The following is a 13534-nucleotide window of genomic DNA, read 5'->3' as shown; positions in this document are numbered from 1 at the left end:
ATCGAAATCGAAACTGATAACAAGACAAGGCGCCGGAATGAATGGGACTAACAAGGGTTTATTTTTGCTTAGATGGCTAACAGGAGACACTACCACATGGCGCGCTGCACGCCGGACAGCTTGTTGTAGTCCGCAAGGTGCCGCCAGACTATACGACTTAGCCGATACTTGTGTACGACTCCGCGGGGGCGTGACGTAAGCGCACAGCGCTCCCTTACACGGACGAGCGATGAGTCGCGGGGAAAGGCTGCTATCTCGGCGTCGGCCACTTCACGCAGCTCCGCTGGCAGGATGTCGTTCTTGCGGAGCGAATTAACCCGTAGCCGCTCGACAGCATTCTCCCGGACGCACTTGCGCCGCTTGACATCACGTATCATCCTCCAATCGGCATACTTAGTGCGCACCTGCTGCATCTGTGTAGGGAAGATGGGCCTGATAAGCTTGCCTGATGCTTTAGATGGGGTATAGACTTACTCCGCAGCCGGCTATCTGCACTGATTGGCAAACGAAGCTACCGATCCTTGCCAGGGAATTCATTTTGCTGCTGTTTCTGCACCGCTTCTTCTTCTTCGCCCTCCAATTGGTGTGATTACCAATCGGTAATCGGTAATGTTTGTTATCGATAAGGCCTGACAGCTGATGGACATCCATGTGAATGGCAAATTAATCGACAAATTCATGCGAATGGCAAATTAATCGACAATTTCATGCGAATGGCAAAAAACGATAACAATTCATGCGAATGGCAAAATAGTTAGTTTTCGTGCGACTGGCAACTGAGCAAGATGATTTTTAACTAAATCACAGTGGCGTTATAAGTCAAATGTGAAAAGTCATTGTGGGTGGAAAAATTGTGTGAAAATATACCGGCTGCGTACAACCCGCATACGCACCAAGACATTTTTAATTGACCAATCTCTTTACATAACAAGTGCGGAGATTGCTTCTTCTTACCAGCGATCGGCATTCCACACAAAGGCTGTTATTCCAGTCAGGAGTCTAGGCGACGGTAAGTTGTGCCAATTGGGTAAATTCATGCAAGACAACAACACCAGCGCAATTGTAATTCAAATCGATTTGATTCTGGCGCCTTCAAAAAGTCATCGAATCCCCCGCCACAAGAAAAATACGGCCATTCGCCACGTAACGCGACCAACCGCTCGCGCTTCAGTGTGCGTGCGGTATGTGCATGTGTGTATATAGTTCTGGTTCCTGGTGGTGTTGCTGTCTCACGTCGAGTTAGAAATTTGCTCGTGCTCGCAGTACGCCGTTTTCGTGTGTTGTGTGTGCAACTTCTAGAAAGCGTTAGAAACCAGCCCATTTCCAGCTAGGTGCCGCAGCAGAACCAGGCGCAACCCGAATACGGCCCACGGAAAACACATACCGCTGTCCGGAGACCGACCGACGACAGTCAGCAGCTGAAGAAGAACAAGACGGACGAAGAAGAAGAAGAAGAAGCAGCAGCAGCAGCATTGCAGAGATGCCTTCCAGCAATCCCCTGCCGCCCAAGGAGGGTGCGCTCTTCCGCAAGCTACTTGTAAGTATTGAACCCTGTTTATGTTGTTTCTCAGTGGGTCCTGTCATCGCCTTTTGTGCCGGCTTCATCTGGCCGCGCACAGCGAGCGGCAGTGGCGGCCGCAGAAGCAGGCATCCCATGTGCTTTTTTTTTGTGTGTGACTGGTGCGCCTATTTTTGGCATGCGGCAGTCGCAGCCGACGACATAAGCACCGGGATGCGAGGTGATTCCAGGCGCCACAGTGGCGCTGGCCTTACCTGCCCATTGTAGACGGTGGTTAGCCCGCCGAAGGCGGTCGCATAACCTCAAAATGTTGCACTGGGCGGGAGGGAAGCTAGAAACTGGACTATTGACTAAATGTGAGCCCTTCTTTGCGGTTCTTCCACAGAAATGCTACGAACTGAAGCAGTACAAAAATGGCCTTAAGCTGGCCAAGCAGATCCTCTCGAACCCGAAGTATATGGAGCACGGCGAGACGCTGGCCATGAAGGGGCTTACCCTGAACGGTCTGGGGCGGCGCGAGGAGGCCTACAAGTACGTGCGCCTGGGACTGCGCAACGATCTGCGCTCCCATGTGTGCTGGCACGTCTATGGGCTGCTGCAGCGCAGCGACAAAAAGTACGACGAGGCCATCAAGTGCTATAGGAATGCGCTCAAGTGGGAGAAGGACAACCTGCAGATCCTCAAGGACCTGTCGCTGCTGCAGATCCAGATGCGAGACCTCGAGGGCTACAAGGAGACGCGCCACCACCTGTTCGCGCTGCGCCCCTCGCAGCAGGCCTCCTGGATTGGGTTCGCCATGAGCTACCATCTGCTGCGGGACTTTGAGATGGCCAATAGCATCCTGGAGACATTTAGCCAGTCGCAGACCGCAATTGTATGTAACCATAAAACGCACCACCTACCAAAATCCATTTCTATTCTCTTCTGTTGTTCTCTTTGTGCAGGAGGCTCACGATTACCGGCACTCGGAGCTGCTGCTCTACCAGAACCAGATACTCGTCGAGTCGGAGCGCCTGCAACAGGCCCTTGACCATCTAATCAAGCACCAGGGCCAGATTGTCGACAAGCTGGCGGTGCTCGAGTCCATGGGTGACCTGTACATCAAGCTGCAGCAGCAGGAGATGGCGGTGCCTATCTTCGAGAGGCTGATCCGGCGCAATCCGGAGAATGTGTTCTACTACGAGCAGTATCTCGCTGCCCGCCAGGTCACTGAGCCCAGCGCCGTGGTTGCGATCTATCGTGTGTTTCAGGAGCAGTATCCGAGAGCCCTCTGCCCCCGCCGCCTGCCGCTGAATATTGCCAACGGCGACGAGTTCCGTGTCGTTGCCGATGAGTACCTGCGACGCGGTCTGCGCAAAGGCATACCGCCGCTATTTGTCAACGTGCGCACGCTGCATCAGGTTTCGGAGAAGGCGGCCACCATTGAGGAGCTGATGTTGCAGTACTACGAGAATCTGACGCGTTCCGGTCACTTCTCGCGCGAGGATGCCGACGCCGGAGCGCCCGTCGAGCCGGCCTCGGCACTGGTGTGGACGGCCCTGTTCCTGGCGCAGCACTATGACTATATGCGCAACACGGACTCTGCCCTCGAGTACATCAATGTGGCCATCGATCATACGCCCACGCTGATCGAGCTGCTCATCACGAAGGGTCGCATATTTAAGCATGCAGGCGATCCGGTGGAGGCCTACGTTTGGCTGGAGGAGGCGCAGAGCATGGATACGGCGGATCGGTAAGCATATGCCCATCTCTTTACCAGGCCGTAGTTTATAATGATTCTTTCTGCTGCAGTTACATCAACTCAAAGTGCGCCAAGTACATGCTACGCGGAAACATGGTGCAGGAGGCCGAGGAGATATGCGCCAAGTTCACCCGCGAGGGCGTTTCCGCCATGGACAATCTGAATGAGATGCAGTGTATGTGGTTCCAGACGGAGTGTGCCTTAGCCTATCAGCGCATGGGTCGCTGGGGCGAGTCGCTGAAGAAGTGCCACGAGGTGGAGCGCCACTTTGCCGAAATAGTGGAGGATCAGTTCGATTTCCATACGTACTGCATGCGCAAGATGACGCTGCGCGCATATGTTGGCCTCCTGCGGCTAGAGGATGTCCTGCGCCAGCATCCCTTCTACTTCAAGGCGGCCAAGTGCGCTATCGAAGTGTATATTCGTCTCTACGACAAGCCGCTCAAGTCGGAGGCCACCATCGAGGAGATAGACATTGGTATGAAGTTTGTAACCCTTGGCGACATATTGTTCATTGTTAATTGTCCATCGTGCTTATGCAGAGAACCTGCCCCCCTCGGAACTGAAGAAGCTACGCAGCAAACAGCGTAAGGCCAAAAAGAAAGCCGAATTGGAGAGTGCGCAGGCCGCGCAGGCGCAGGTGAAGCGTGAACAGCACCAAAAGTCGAAGCAGCAGGCCAATCAGGAGACCGACCCCGACGCCCCCCAATTGGATGAGCTGGTGGCGGAAAAGCTGGAGCGCACGGACGAGCCGCTGGAGAAGGCAATTGATTTCCTAAAGCCGCTGCAGCAGCTAGCCAAGGAGCGCATCGAGACGCATTTGCTTGCCTTCGAGGTGTACTATCGCAAGAATAAGTTGCTCCTTATGCTGCAGTCCATCCAGCGGGCTCGCGCCGTCGATCCCAAACACCCCGAGGTGCACAGCTGCGTGATACGCTTCATCAAGTCCCTGGCCTTATCCGCCAAGCAGCAGCCACCGCTCAACGAGCATGTGCAGCAGGTTCTGGACAAGGCCACCGAGGAGCTGATAGGCCGCAAGACGCCCCAGCAGCTCAACGACGAGTTCATTGCCAAGCATAACGCTTCCATACTGCATTTATACGAGGGTGCCCGCAGTCTGTACGAGCTGGACCCCAGTAAAAAGGCCGCGGCTATCAAGCTGGTCACCGGCTTCAATCTGAGCAAGATGCGACTTGAGGTAAGTCATGGTCTTGGCCAGCTCACCAACTTGTCTTGACCTGTCTTTTGCGTTTACTTTTTAATTTAGGAGGCCATCAAGGTCTATACAGCGTTGCGGGACGGCGATGTGTTTGGCGATTGCGAAAACGAGGCGGCTGCCTATCAGCAGGCTTGCCACGAACGCTTCCAGTATGCGCGCATCTTTCGCAATGTAGAGGAGCTGGAGGCCCAGCTGCAGGAGAAGGAGGCGGCCAGGCTACGCGCCGAGGAGGAGCAGCAGCAGTTGAATCACGTTGATTCCAGTGAACAGGCGGTGCCGGTTCTGGCAACGGCTGCGGCAGCGTCTTAGGACCAATTAAGACTGCTACAAAACATCCAAATCAACAACAGCAACAGCAACATCAACTTTAAAAACAACAGTTAATAGCAAGAACAGATACTGCGGCAAAACAACAATAAGGAAAAGCGAGAGAAACCTAAACTAACAAGAAAACATCAAAAAAACCCTATGAACAGGCATAAGCTTAACTATATAAACAACGGCAAACCACAATAAAAAATCACTATTAACAACAATCAAACAACCATAACGACAAAACGGCAAAAATGCTGATGAGATGAAGAGGCTCAGATCAGAGAATTCGTAACGAAGGCAGGGTTGAAACCAGCTTTGCGTCCGTCCTGGGAGAAGGCCTCGAAAGTCCCACTAGCAGCAGATTTTGATATATCTATATACATATATATATATATACATTTGGAACAAAATGGAACGACACAATATATGTTGACAACATTGGCTTGCTTCTTTTTTTTAATACTACACAAACAAACATAAAAAACACACATACTTTACCTTACCTTATTTTTTTAATATAATTTAACGAAAGCATTGTTTGTACATATAAAGTCGTAATTAATTATAAACGCAACGCAAATCGAAATCCTAATTTGTAAAGAATAGAAAACACACACACACATGTAAAACACACCATGCATATACTAGATATGTACATATATATATGTACATGATCCTACATGGCCAATCCTCTGTCTGCCTCTCTCTCTCGACCTGTTGTTTCTCCAAAAACCATGAGACCAAGTGGCAGGGTTAGTTGGCTGGGCATCCTTGACTCCTAAATTCAATACAAACTCAATTTAATCAATTTTCTTTTTATTTATTATTTTGCATGATTTTAGAGTGTATAATATCCGTTGGAATCTGTTCAAAGGGTTTGACTTAACCTATTCAGGGTTCATATATTAATTATAATTAATAGACTTGTTTTTCCAAATGTTTGGAGATCATAAAATCCAAATAACAGCTTAATTTGTCGAATTTCAGTTCCCTGTAGTAATTTTAATTTTTTATAAATTTAAACTTGTGACAAAGAACTATTTTCGGTTCGGTTTCTCTCATAGATTGTTTTTTCTTATTATATTTTTCCTACTGAAAACATTTACTTATATTTCCATAATCCAATTTAAGATACTCGTAAAATATAGCTTTGACCTATTTAGGGCTTGTGATTCGGTTAAGAATTCGTAAATTTGCTATATTCTAGTTGAATTTCTTAAAGCTCTCTCTGCAAATAGCTTATCAAGTGCTGACTAAGAGCTTGCTACATATTTGGGACACCAATTTCGACCAATATTGTTCCTTAAAAGTTTCCTTGGCTTTAGTCCTTGGTAGTTATCTTTAATATAGCTTCTTGGGACATTATAATATAATTATATTATGTTTGGGACTCTTGCTGCTATAAACCTTTTTGTTCCATACTTTAATGACAGTTTAATAATTTATTCGTATTATAATTATCATTTTTATATAATTCGAATCTTTATAATATACTTTTATACTGCTGTCATATTTTGGGACATAAGTTATGGCAGGTTTTGACCAATATTAATTTTTATACCCTTGAAGGGTATTAAATTTTCGTTAGAAGCATATTAGGCTGTGAAGGAGTCGTTTCCGACCCTATAAATTAAACATATTCTTGATCAGCATCAACTGGCGAATCTTTCTAGCCATGTCGGAAAGAAAAAAAATTTAAAAATTTTTTTTCAAAATTTTATAAGGGGTTACATCGTTAAATTTGTCAAAAAATTTGACAAAATTTTTGTTTTGTTTTAAATATTAAATTAAGTATGCAGATTTATTAATCTTCAAACAACTAACACGGAAACTCTTTCCGAATTTAAATTAAAGCTATTTTGGCTTAGTTATGAGTTTTTTAAATATTGATTTTTCGTGAAAATTAAAACAATTCGATTCGAACCTATATTTCAATTGTAAACTGCAGGGAAATATAAACTATGGCTTCCCGAAGTTAGTTTCCTTTTTTGCAGGTATTTCTAGTTTAAAGATATCCACCTTATTGAGAATGCTGTAGCCATAAACCTTTTATTGCTATACTTTGGGACAACTATTTCGACCAATTTCGATCCCGTTTAACTTAGTCTAAGATTAATCTCTTTATAGAAAATTCTGCTGTGTTACTAACTGTTGCCATAACCCTTGTCTACGCTCCTAAAGCTCCAGATTATGGCCAAGTGTTTGGAAATGAAGCTTTAAACGCTTGGAATCCATGTGGAATGCATGTTATATTAGGGGTAGAAAATGCTGGAGAAGCAGTATAACAGTATAACAGTGGTTAGGGGTTACTCTGGAGTCTGGCATTAAGGGGAGTTTGGTCTTGGGAGCGAGCACTTAACAGAGAACTGTCGGCGTTATCGTCGTCGTGGTCGTGGTCGTGACACATGACGGAAGTGCATTGGGTGGCGGCGGAAGCGGGGCTGCTCCTGCTGCCTTATCGCACCCACCCCGAAAATCCTTACAATCCTGACAGCAGATTAATTAATTATCCGCCTACTTTTCATTTAATGAGCTCATTTACCCCACAGCAGCAGCATCAGCAGCGTCCATGGTGCTGGGATATGGCTCCAAAATGCCAAAAAGGCAACCTTGAGCCGCCACAAAGCCGCTCGCAACAATGGCTTTGGCGAGCGACACGGTACGGTACGGCACGGCACGGATGCGGACATGGACACCACGTGGTGGGGACCCTGCTCGTTAGGAAGGCCATACGCCATCCGCCATCCGCCGCCGCTCAGCTCGTCGTCACCTTATTTGTTTACTTTCCGCAACATTCCGCACGGCCGACACGCTAACAGCGGCCGAGTGCGCGATGTAAGCCATCGTAGGAGGTCACAGGACCGGGCCCGAAGCCTCACCATTTCTCCATTTTGCTTCACATCGGGCCACGTGCCGCCGCCGCCGCTGTGCTGGCTCGATGTCAGCAGGCTCCGGCTCCGGCGCTCAGTCGAAGCTGGAAAGTCGAGCACGTTGCGCGTCGCGTCGCCTGCTGCACTTGCTTGTTCTCCACTTCCCAGTGCTGCCAGTTGCGCCAGCTGCCATCGTCACTCGTCGTCATCGTCATCGTCGTCGTTGTCGTTGTCGTCGTCGTCGGTAGTGTCCAGCGTGCGTTGCAGTAGTGCTGCTGCTGCTCGTCGCTCGTGTGCTCGACGGGGACCTGCGTCAATGGGCGCTATCAGCAGCAGAGTCGCGTCGCTCAGTCGAGTACGCGGTGTGGTGCGATACGGTCGAGGTCTTGGTTTTGGTCTTGGTCTTGCTCTTGCTCTTGGTCTCGGTCTTGGTCTTGGTCTTTGACTTGGTCTCGGACTCGGTCTCGGGCAGCAGCTCCTCTCAGTGAGCTGTAATCAGTGGCACAGCTCCTCCAGAGGGGAGAGACTGAAGCGATAAAACGTGTTGGAGTTGCAGCTGCTTTTCCTAGTTGTTATTTTTTTTCGGTTTGTTGCTCCTTAGTGCCAATATCGCCGGCGGATGCAGTGAATCCCCGTACCCGTACGGTACGTATAACGTACCCAGTGCAGTCGTGTAAGTAAGAAGTTGAACTTCAACTCCTACCTCCTACTCCTCCCACACCGAGGCCGGTAATGTAAACACCTGCCGGCATTGCGACCTGTATTTTATATTTTTTTTACGGTGTGTTACGGTGCTCCATAATCATCAACATCAACATCATCATCATCATCGTCGTCATCGTCATCGCCATTGGCCATCATCACCATGCTTTTATCAGTCACGGGTCGGGAGCAACAATTTGGGTGCGTCGCTTCCTTGAGCTCCTGTGAGCTTCAGAATTCGAAAAAAACCCAGCTGCAGCAAAATATCTGGTGAGTCCCGAAGAATATGCCTGCCAGTCTCGCTTTAGTGGCGCGAAAATTAAAAACAAGCAGGCTCCCAGGCTTCATCTGCCGAATCCAAGTCCAAGTCCCAGTCTGCGTCCTGTGTTAAGCCAAACGAATGAGGCTTTCGCAGACTCTGTGGCTTAAGCCGGATAACCTGAAATAACTTAATCAAAAAAGCAACAAAATGATGTGCAGGAAACCAAGTTTGAAGAATTTAACTGATGTGATTTTGTAACCAGTGAAATTCCCTTTTTTTTGCTTAAATTTCTAGTTTTATTTGAATGGTTTTGTAATCCTTTAATTATTACGTTAATATGTTGGTACATCCACACAAGATTTTAATACAAATAATTCAATGTAATTAATTACAAGTTCTTATTTTTTAATTTCAATGGCCTACGATTAAGATAATTGTCTTTAAAAGTTGTTAGAATAATTGTCAAAATTAATGAGATTTTTAATTATTTGAAGATCAGTTTTTTTTTTATTTTAAAGGTTCCAAAGACATTTAAGTTAACTGACTTGTTTGAAAAATGCAATTAAAAGTTATTTTAATAATAAAAATAAATTGCTTTCTATCTTAATTGTCATAGGTAAAGGCTTGGAAATATTTTACAATTCCTTTTTAGGTGTTAAAATTGTACCAATATTAGTTTTTGAAACAATATGAGTGCCTTCTCTGGATTGCTGTTTTATAACTTAGTAAATCGCATGGAAACTGGGACATTAGTAACATCTTTCTTGGCATAATTTTTAAGGGATTTCAAAACCATTGCTTCTTCTGAGGCACTTCCTATATTCACCTAAATAAAAAGCATTATTATTTTGGTCTTTCACTTGAATACTTATCTTTAACACTCTGAGCACATGGATGGGATTTAACTGGCCTGCTTGGTGGTGTCTTGCAGCATATATTTCTATATTTCTCGGTCCGCTGGGCGGTTGATGGACCGTGGGAAATGCGCAAATAAAAAACCAATCCCAGCATCCAACAACAAGAAAAAATAAGGAAAAACAGAAAAAGAAAATCTCACCCAACAGCAGCAGCATCAGAGTTTGCACTGTTAACTTTATGGCAAAACCAGGAACGATGATGAATGCCAATAACGAAACGAATGCATTCTCGACGTTGTGAATGCCCTGCAATTGTATTTATAAAATTATATTATAAGATATATAAGTTCAGATAAGATCGGTGTATACATAGTTTTTTAAAAAGGAAGTCAGTTCTGTTTGCAATTTAAATCTGTTGGGAAAACTAGGGCATTTCTAAATATATAGATCAGGGAATGAAGTGTTGCTTGATTTTAAGCTATTAAAACATATGTTTCGACATTCCTACAAAACATAATTTGTAAAATATATATATTTTCTTCTCAAAATTCGCTTTAAATATTCATAAAGTGAAAATTCCTTGAGCTTTTTAATGAGAAAACAACATTTATTTGCGCCAGCGGTTATTAGCTTAAATTAATGTTGTATATTTATTCGCCAAGTGAATAATTACCTCTCCAAACAAGCTCAAATTCTTGCTATTAAGAGCAGTTAGCAAAATATTATTTCCTCTTTTTTTTTTGCTGGGAATATTATTATTCCCACGCTTTCCCAGAGCATTTTCCCTCCAGGCTGATGGGGAGACAACGTAAACAAACCGCCACTATCGTCCCGCTGTTTGCTAACACACGTTTAAATTATGGCTTCGCCCCGGAAACTTCTGTGGCCAATGTGAAACGTGGTCCTGCTCCTGCGTCCGGACTTTCCTTTTCCCGCTCCTGCACTTGCTCTGGCTCCTTTGCCGTCTCCCATGCTTATTCCCTCAATAAATAGCCGCTTTGATGAGTGCGCGGATCCCATAAAAACCAGCAGTCTTAAATGAGAGCAGCAGAGAGCAAGCACTCCAGGGAGTAGTTGTTGCTGACACGGACCAGGTGGCTAGCGCGCTCCAGTTGGGGCACAAGATTAAAGTGGCCCCGACTCTGGCTTTCCTTTTCAAAAAGCACAAATTTCAACAAATAACCCAGCTAGGAGCAGGCACAGACGGGGAAGCCGTAGCAGGAGGAGGAGGAGGAGGAGTAGAAGTAGAAGTAGGAGTATCTGCTGGCGCATCCATCGCCTTCACGTTGCGAAATAACTTTTGGCAATAATTTATCATCTGCAATCTCTTGTTTAACTTTACTCGTTAAGAGCAGAATTGGCTCAGAATACGCTCGGATACAAAAGAAATAATATAATTAATGGTTGGGGTGCGCGTTTCTTAATTTTTGGATAAGCATATAAGTAGAAGCAGCCAATTTCGCATAAATAACGCATATCATTTACATAAAATACCATAAGTATAATACCCACAGTGATGTGGAAGAGGATGGAATACATAAAATATACAGATATATGGCATATAATCCCATTATAGAACAGATACGCCCATATACTATTACAAAAATACCCTGCACTTTGTGCGTAAACATTGCAATTTGCGCAACATTGCCTACTTCTCGGTGGATGCGTACAGGGAATATTCTATAAATAAATAAAAATCTCTCCAGCGTTCCCAATTTCTGGCCAAAACTGGCTTTAAAATGCGTGAGCGTGTGAGGTCCTTGCAGGAATGTAAGGAATCTCTAATCTCCACTCCGCTTTTTTCAGTTTTTTCTTCTTTTTTTGTCGTCGTGGGGCAAAGGACTGTGCCGAAAATTTGAAGCAAGCCTTATTTGCGTGGGTTACAAGGGTCTGTGCATATAAACCCTCGTTTTTTATTAATAAATGAAGAGCATAACACACTGAAGACCCCATGCGTCCCTACCCACATTCCTCGGCAGTTATACTTTTTTTTTGTTGTTCCTGTATCTCGTATTGTACAAGGGTATATGGCACTCATGTCAGAGAGAAGGAAACATTGCCGACCCTATAAAATATATGTATGTATTCTTAATTAGAGTTGAGATACACATGTCCATCGGTGTCTAGGGGACTTACTTCCTCGTTTCGTGAAACTTTACTTATTATAATTTTCCCGTAAGTAACTTCTGGCACAAGAACTCGGAGATCGCAGAATATTTTTGGTGATTTTCCTAACAGGCAATAATATCTAATGAAAACTTAAACTCTTACCATTATTTAAATTATTGTTTAGGGCAACAAATGTTATTTTAGCGCGTTTTTTTCTAAATATTACAACTTATTTCTTCAATTTAAGAAAACTTTGTTCGCTTCGTAGCCAATCGGAAATGCAACTGGTTTTTTTGCGCTTTGGCTGATCGTTTGCCTTTAAACCGATTTTGAAACAATGAAAGTGGAACACAAATGCGAAAATGCACATAATTGCAATAAGTAAATGCTAATATTAAGTATACGCTAAAATAATCAGTTAAATTAGCCGGATAATTTATATGGTATGATAAGCTATCTACTTCCTGACGCACAAAAAATATAATTCCATTAAGAACTGTCAAACACTATTTCACCAATATTATTCGGCATAGAATCAACTTCCACACGACATAAAATCAATCAGCAATGCATACAGATTACAATTTAAGAATTTTTTATCTTGCAAACACACGTTAACTTAAAATAAAAAAAATATATATTGAATAATGTTTTAATCAGGTGCTTATGTAAAATTAGATAATAATTAATCCAAAATATCAAAAAGAATTTTTTTTGTGAATATCGTAGCAATGCAAAGTATAAATATTGTAATGCTTGGAAGAACCGAAATAAATAAATACACAATTAAAACTTACAGTAACTAAAATAATCAGGATAAACGACTATATTACTATTAAAATATCCCATATAGTTACTAATTTTCAAGTCGCAAGACATGATATACCTTTTGTATTCTCCTAAATAATTATAATAATAATATAATATAAATTAGTCGTTATATAAAATTAGTTAATAAGTTATAATATTTGTTCAAAATTTAATTTAGTTTGACTAGCGTCCCAATGTAAAGTATTCATTTTGTAGCGCTCGGAAACAAAATGAATCAATTAATTTAACTATTTTATTGTTCTTATTAAGAATACATATAATTCTGCAAACGTCAGCAATATTTCAAGCCATATAGAAATCGACCCAAAAAGTAACATACTAAATTTTTTAACAAATCACAGTCTTAAAACTATATATATTTTGTTGTATTCTTCTATACAATTTTTTATTATTTCGAACAACTAGAACTTTAATTTAGTAATAAAAAACGTTAATTTATATGAACTCTGTAGCTACACTCGGTATAATGTTATTTAGCCTATATATATAGAACGCTGAATAAGTGAAAATATCGCAAAGGCAATTTTAGTTGTAAGGCTACATTTGGCTGCCGAGATGTTTTGTTATTTAATGATTCGCTGTATAGGGAATATCTTAATTATTTTAGTCCTTATTTAATTTATATAATTAAATAGGCGTCTGCATATAATGAGCATTTATTTAACACACCAATGTACATTTTCGCATTTATGTTCCACTTTTATCGTTCCACAATCTCCAAAACTGCAACGAACGATCACCAAACGCAAAGAGGAAACAGCTAGAATTCCGATTGGCTACGAAGAGTGCCCCAGAAAAAAGGGAAAATGTTTGTTACAATATTCGGTAAAAAAGCGCCAACCTATAATTTGTTGGATAATAAGTTGAAGTTAAATCAATTACCTAATTGTGCTTTACTAGTTTAGATCATATACACGGTAAATAGTATTTGGTTTTGCTTAGGTTCTTTTGTGTGCCAAAAATCGAGGAACTCAACTGTACAGATTTTTTTTATGTTTTTTAATTCGATTTTCCTCTTTTGTTCATCTAAAAACATCTTTGCCGCGTTTTTACGTTAAAAAGTACATACATTAACTATCAGCTAAGCTTCTTTTGCATTTATTTTT

At 43.1% G+C, this 13534-nt stretch overlaps 3 protein-coding genes and 1 long non-coding RNA gene across 25 annotated transcripts in view; 2 read left to right on the top strand and 2 right to left on the bottom strand.

Moving 5' to 3' along the window:
* Window positions 1–38: 38 nt before the first annotated feature.
* Window positions 39–797, bottom strand: mRpS14 (mitochondrial ribosomal protein S14). Its single transcript, XM_020947802.2, has 2 exons — window positions 475–797; window positions 39–413 (listed from the first exon to the last, which is right to left on the bottom strand). Exons 1-2 carry the CDS (start codon window positions 649–651, stop codon window positions 90–92), a joined length of 501 nt encoding a protein of 166 aa, XP_020803461.2. The 5' UTR covers window positions 652–797; the 3' UTR covers window positions 39–89.
* On the top strand, window positions 695–5015 carry Naa15-16 (N-alpha-acetyltransferase 15/16). 4 transcript variants are annotated; one of them, XM_020947801.2, is made up of 7 exons: window positions 695–1009; window positions 1328–1537; window positions 1905–2393; window positions 2464–3251; window positions 3311–3738; window positions 3803–4458; window positions 4528–5015. In XM_020947801.2, the coding sequence occupies exons 2-7, from the start codon at window positions 1481–1483 to the stop codon at window positions 4786–4788; spliced, it is 2679 nt and encodes an 892-aa protein (XP_020803460.1). In that variant the 5' UTR covers window positions 695–1009; window positions 1328–1480; the 3' UTR covers window positions 4789–5015. The 4 variants fall into 4 exon arrangements, with proteins under 4 accessions (XP_020803460.1, XP_086693563.1, XP_086693564.1 ...); XM_086837437.1 differs by having other exon boundaries at window positions 698–1009; window positions 1317–1537; XM_086837438.1 differs by having other exon boundaries at window positions 793–1009; window positions 1332–1537.
* A 2140-nt stretch (window positions 5016–7155) lies between these two features.
* nAChRalpha7 (nicotinic Acetylcholine Receptor alpha7) overlaps window positions 7156–13534 on the top strand; it is a 27871-nt gene continuing 21492 nt past the window's right edge. For 10 of the 19 annotated variants that reach the window (XR_015272709.1, XR_015272708.1, XR_015272701.1 and 7 more), the window contains exon 1: window positions 7156–8337. The gene's annotated coding sequence lies outside the window, so the exon portion shown is untranslated. Of the gene's footprint in view, window positions 8338–13202; window positions 13346–13534 lie in introns of those variants that run through there. The other 9 variants (XR_015272702.1, XR_015272707.1, XR_015272705.1 and 6 more) reach the window with 6 other exon arrangements.
* Window positions 8415–11883, bottom strand: LOC147642974 (uncharacterized). The gene is made up of 3 exons (XR_015272712.1): window positions 11760–11883; window positions 9686–9791; window positions 8415–8814 (listed from the first exon to the last, which is right to left on the bottom strand). It is a non-coding gene; the product is annotated as an uncharacterized LOC147642974 (long non-coding RNA).

The sequence above is a fragment of the Drosophila serrata genome, unplaced genomic scaffold (genome assembly GCF_035046125.1).
Source record: "Drosophila serrata isolate PLE 108 unplaced genomic scaffold, ASM3504612v1 contig_310, whole genome shotgun sequence".
Classification (NCBI taxonomy): Eukaryota; Metazoa; Arthropoda; class Insecta; order Diptera; family Drosophilidae; genus Drosophila; species Drosophila serrata.
This window is presented reverse-complemented; position numbering and strand designations above follow the sequence as displayed.

Bases quoted from the DNA above. Each gene is read 5' to 3' on its own strand.
- Naa15-16 (XM_020947801.2), top strand. From the start codon at position 1,481: ATGCCTTCCAGCAATCCCCTGCCGCCCAAGGAGGGTGCGCTCTTCCGC. The intron at 3,252-3,310 runs GTAAGCATATGC...TTTCTGCTGCAG, and splicing joins AGCATGGATACGGCGGATCG to TTACATCAACTCAAAGTGCG. The intron at 3,739-3,802 runs GTATGAAGTTTG...GTGCTTATGCAG, and splicing joins CATCGAGGAGATAGACATTG to AGAACCTGCCCCCCTCGGAA.
- mRpS14 (XM_020947802.2), bottom strand. From the start codon at position 651: ATGGATGTCCATCAGCTGTCAGGCCTTATCGATAACAAACATTACCGA. The intron at 414-474 runs GTAAGTCTATAC...TTCCCTACACAG, and splicing joins TGCAGATAGCCGGCTGCGGA to ATGCAGCAGGTGCGCACTAA.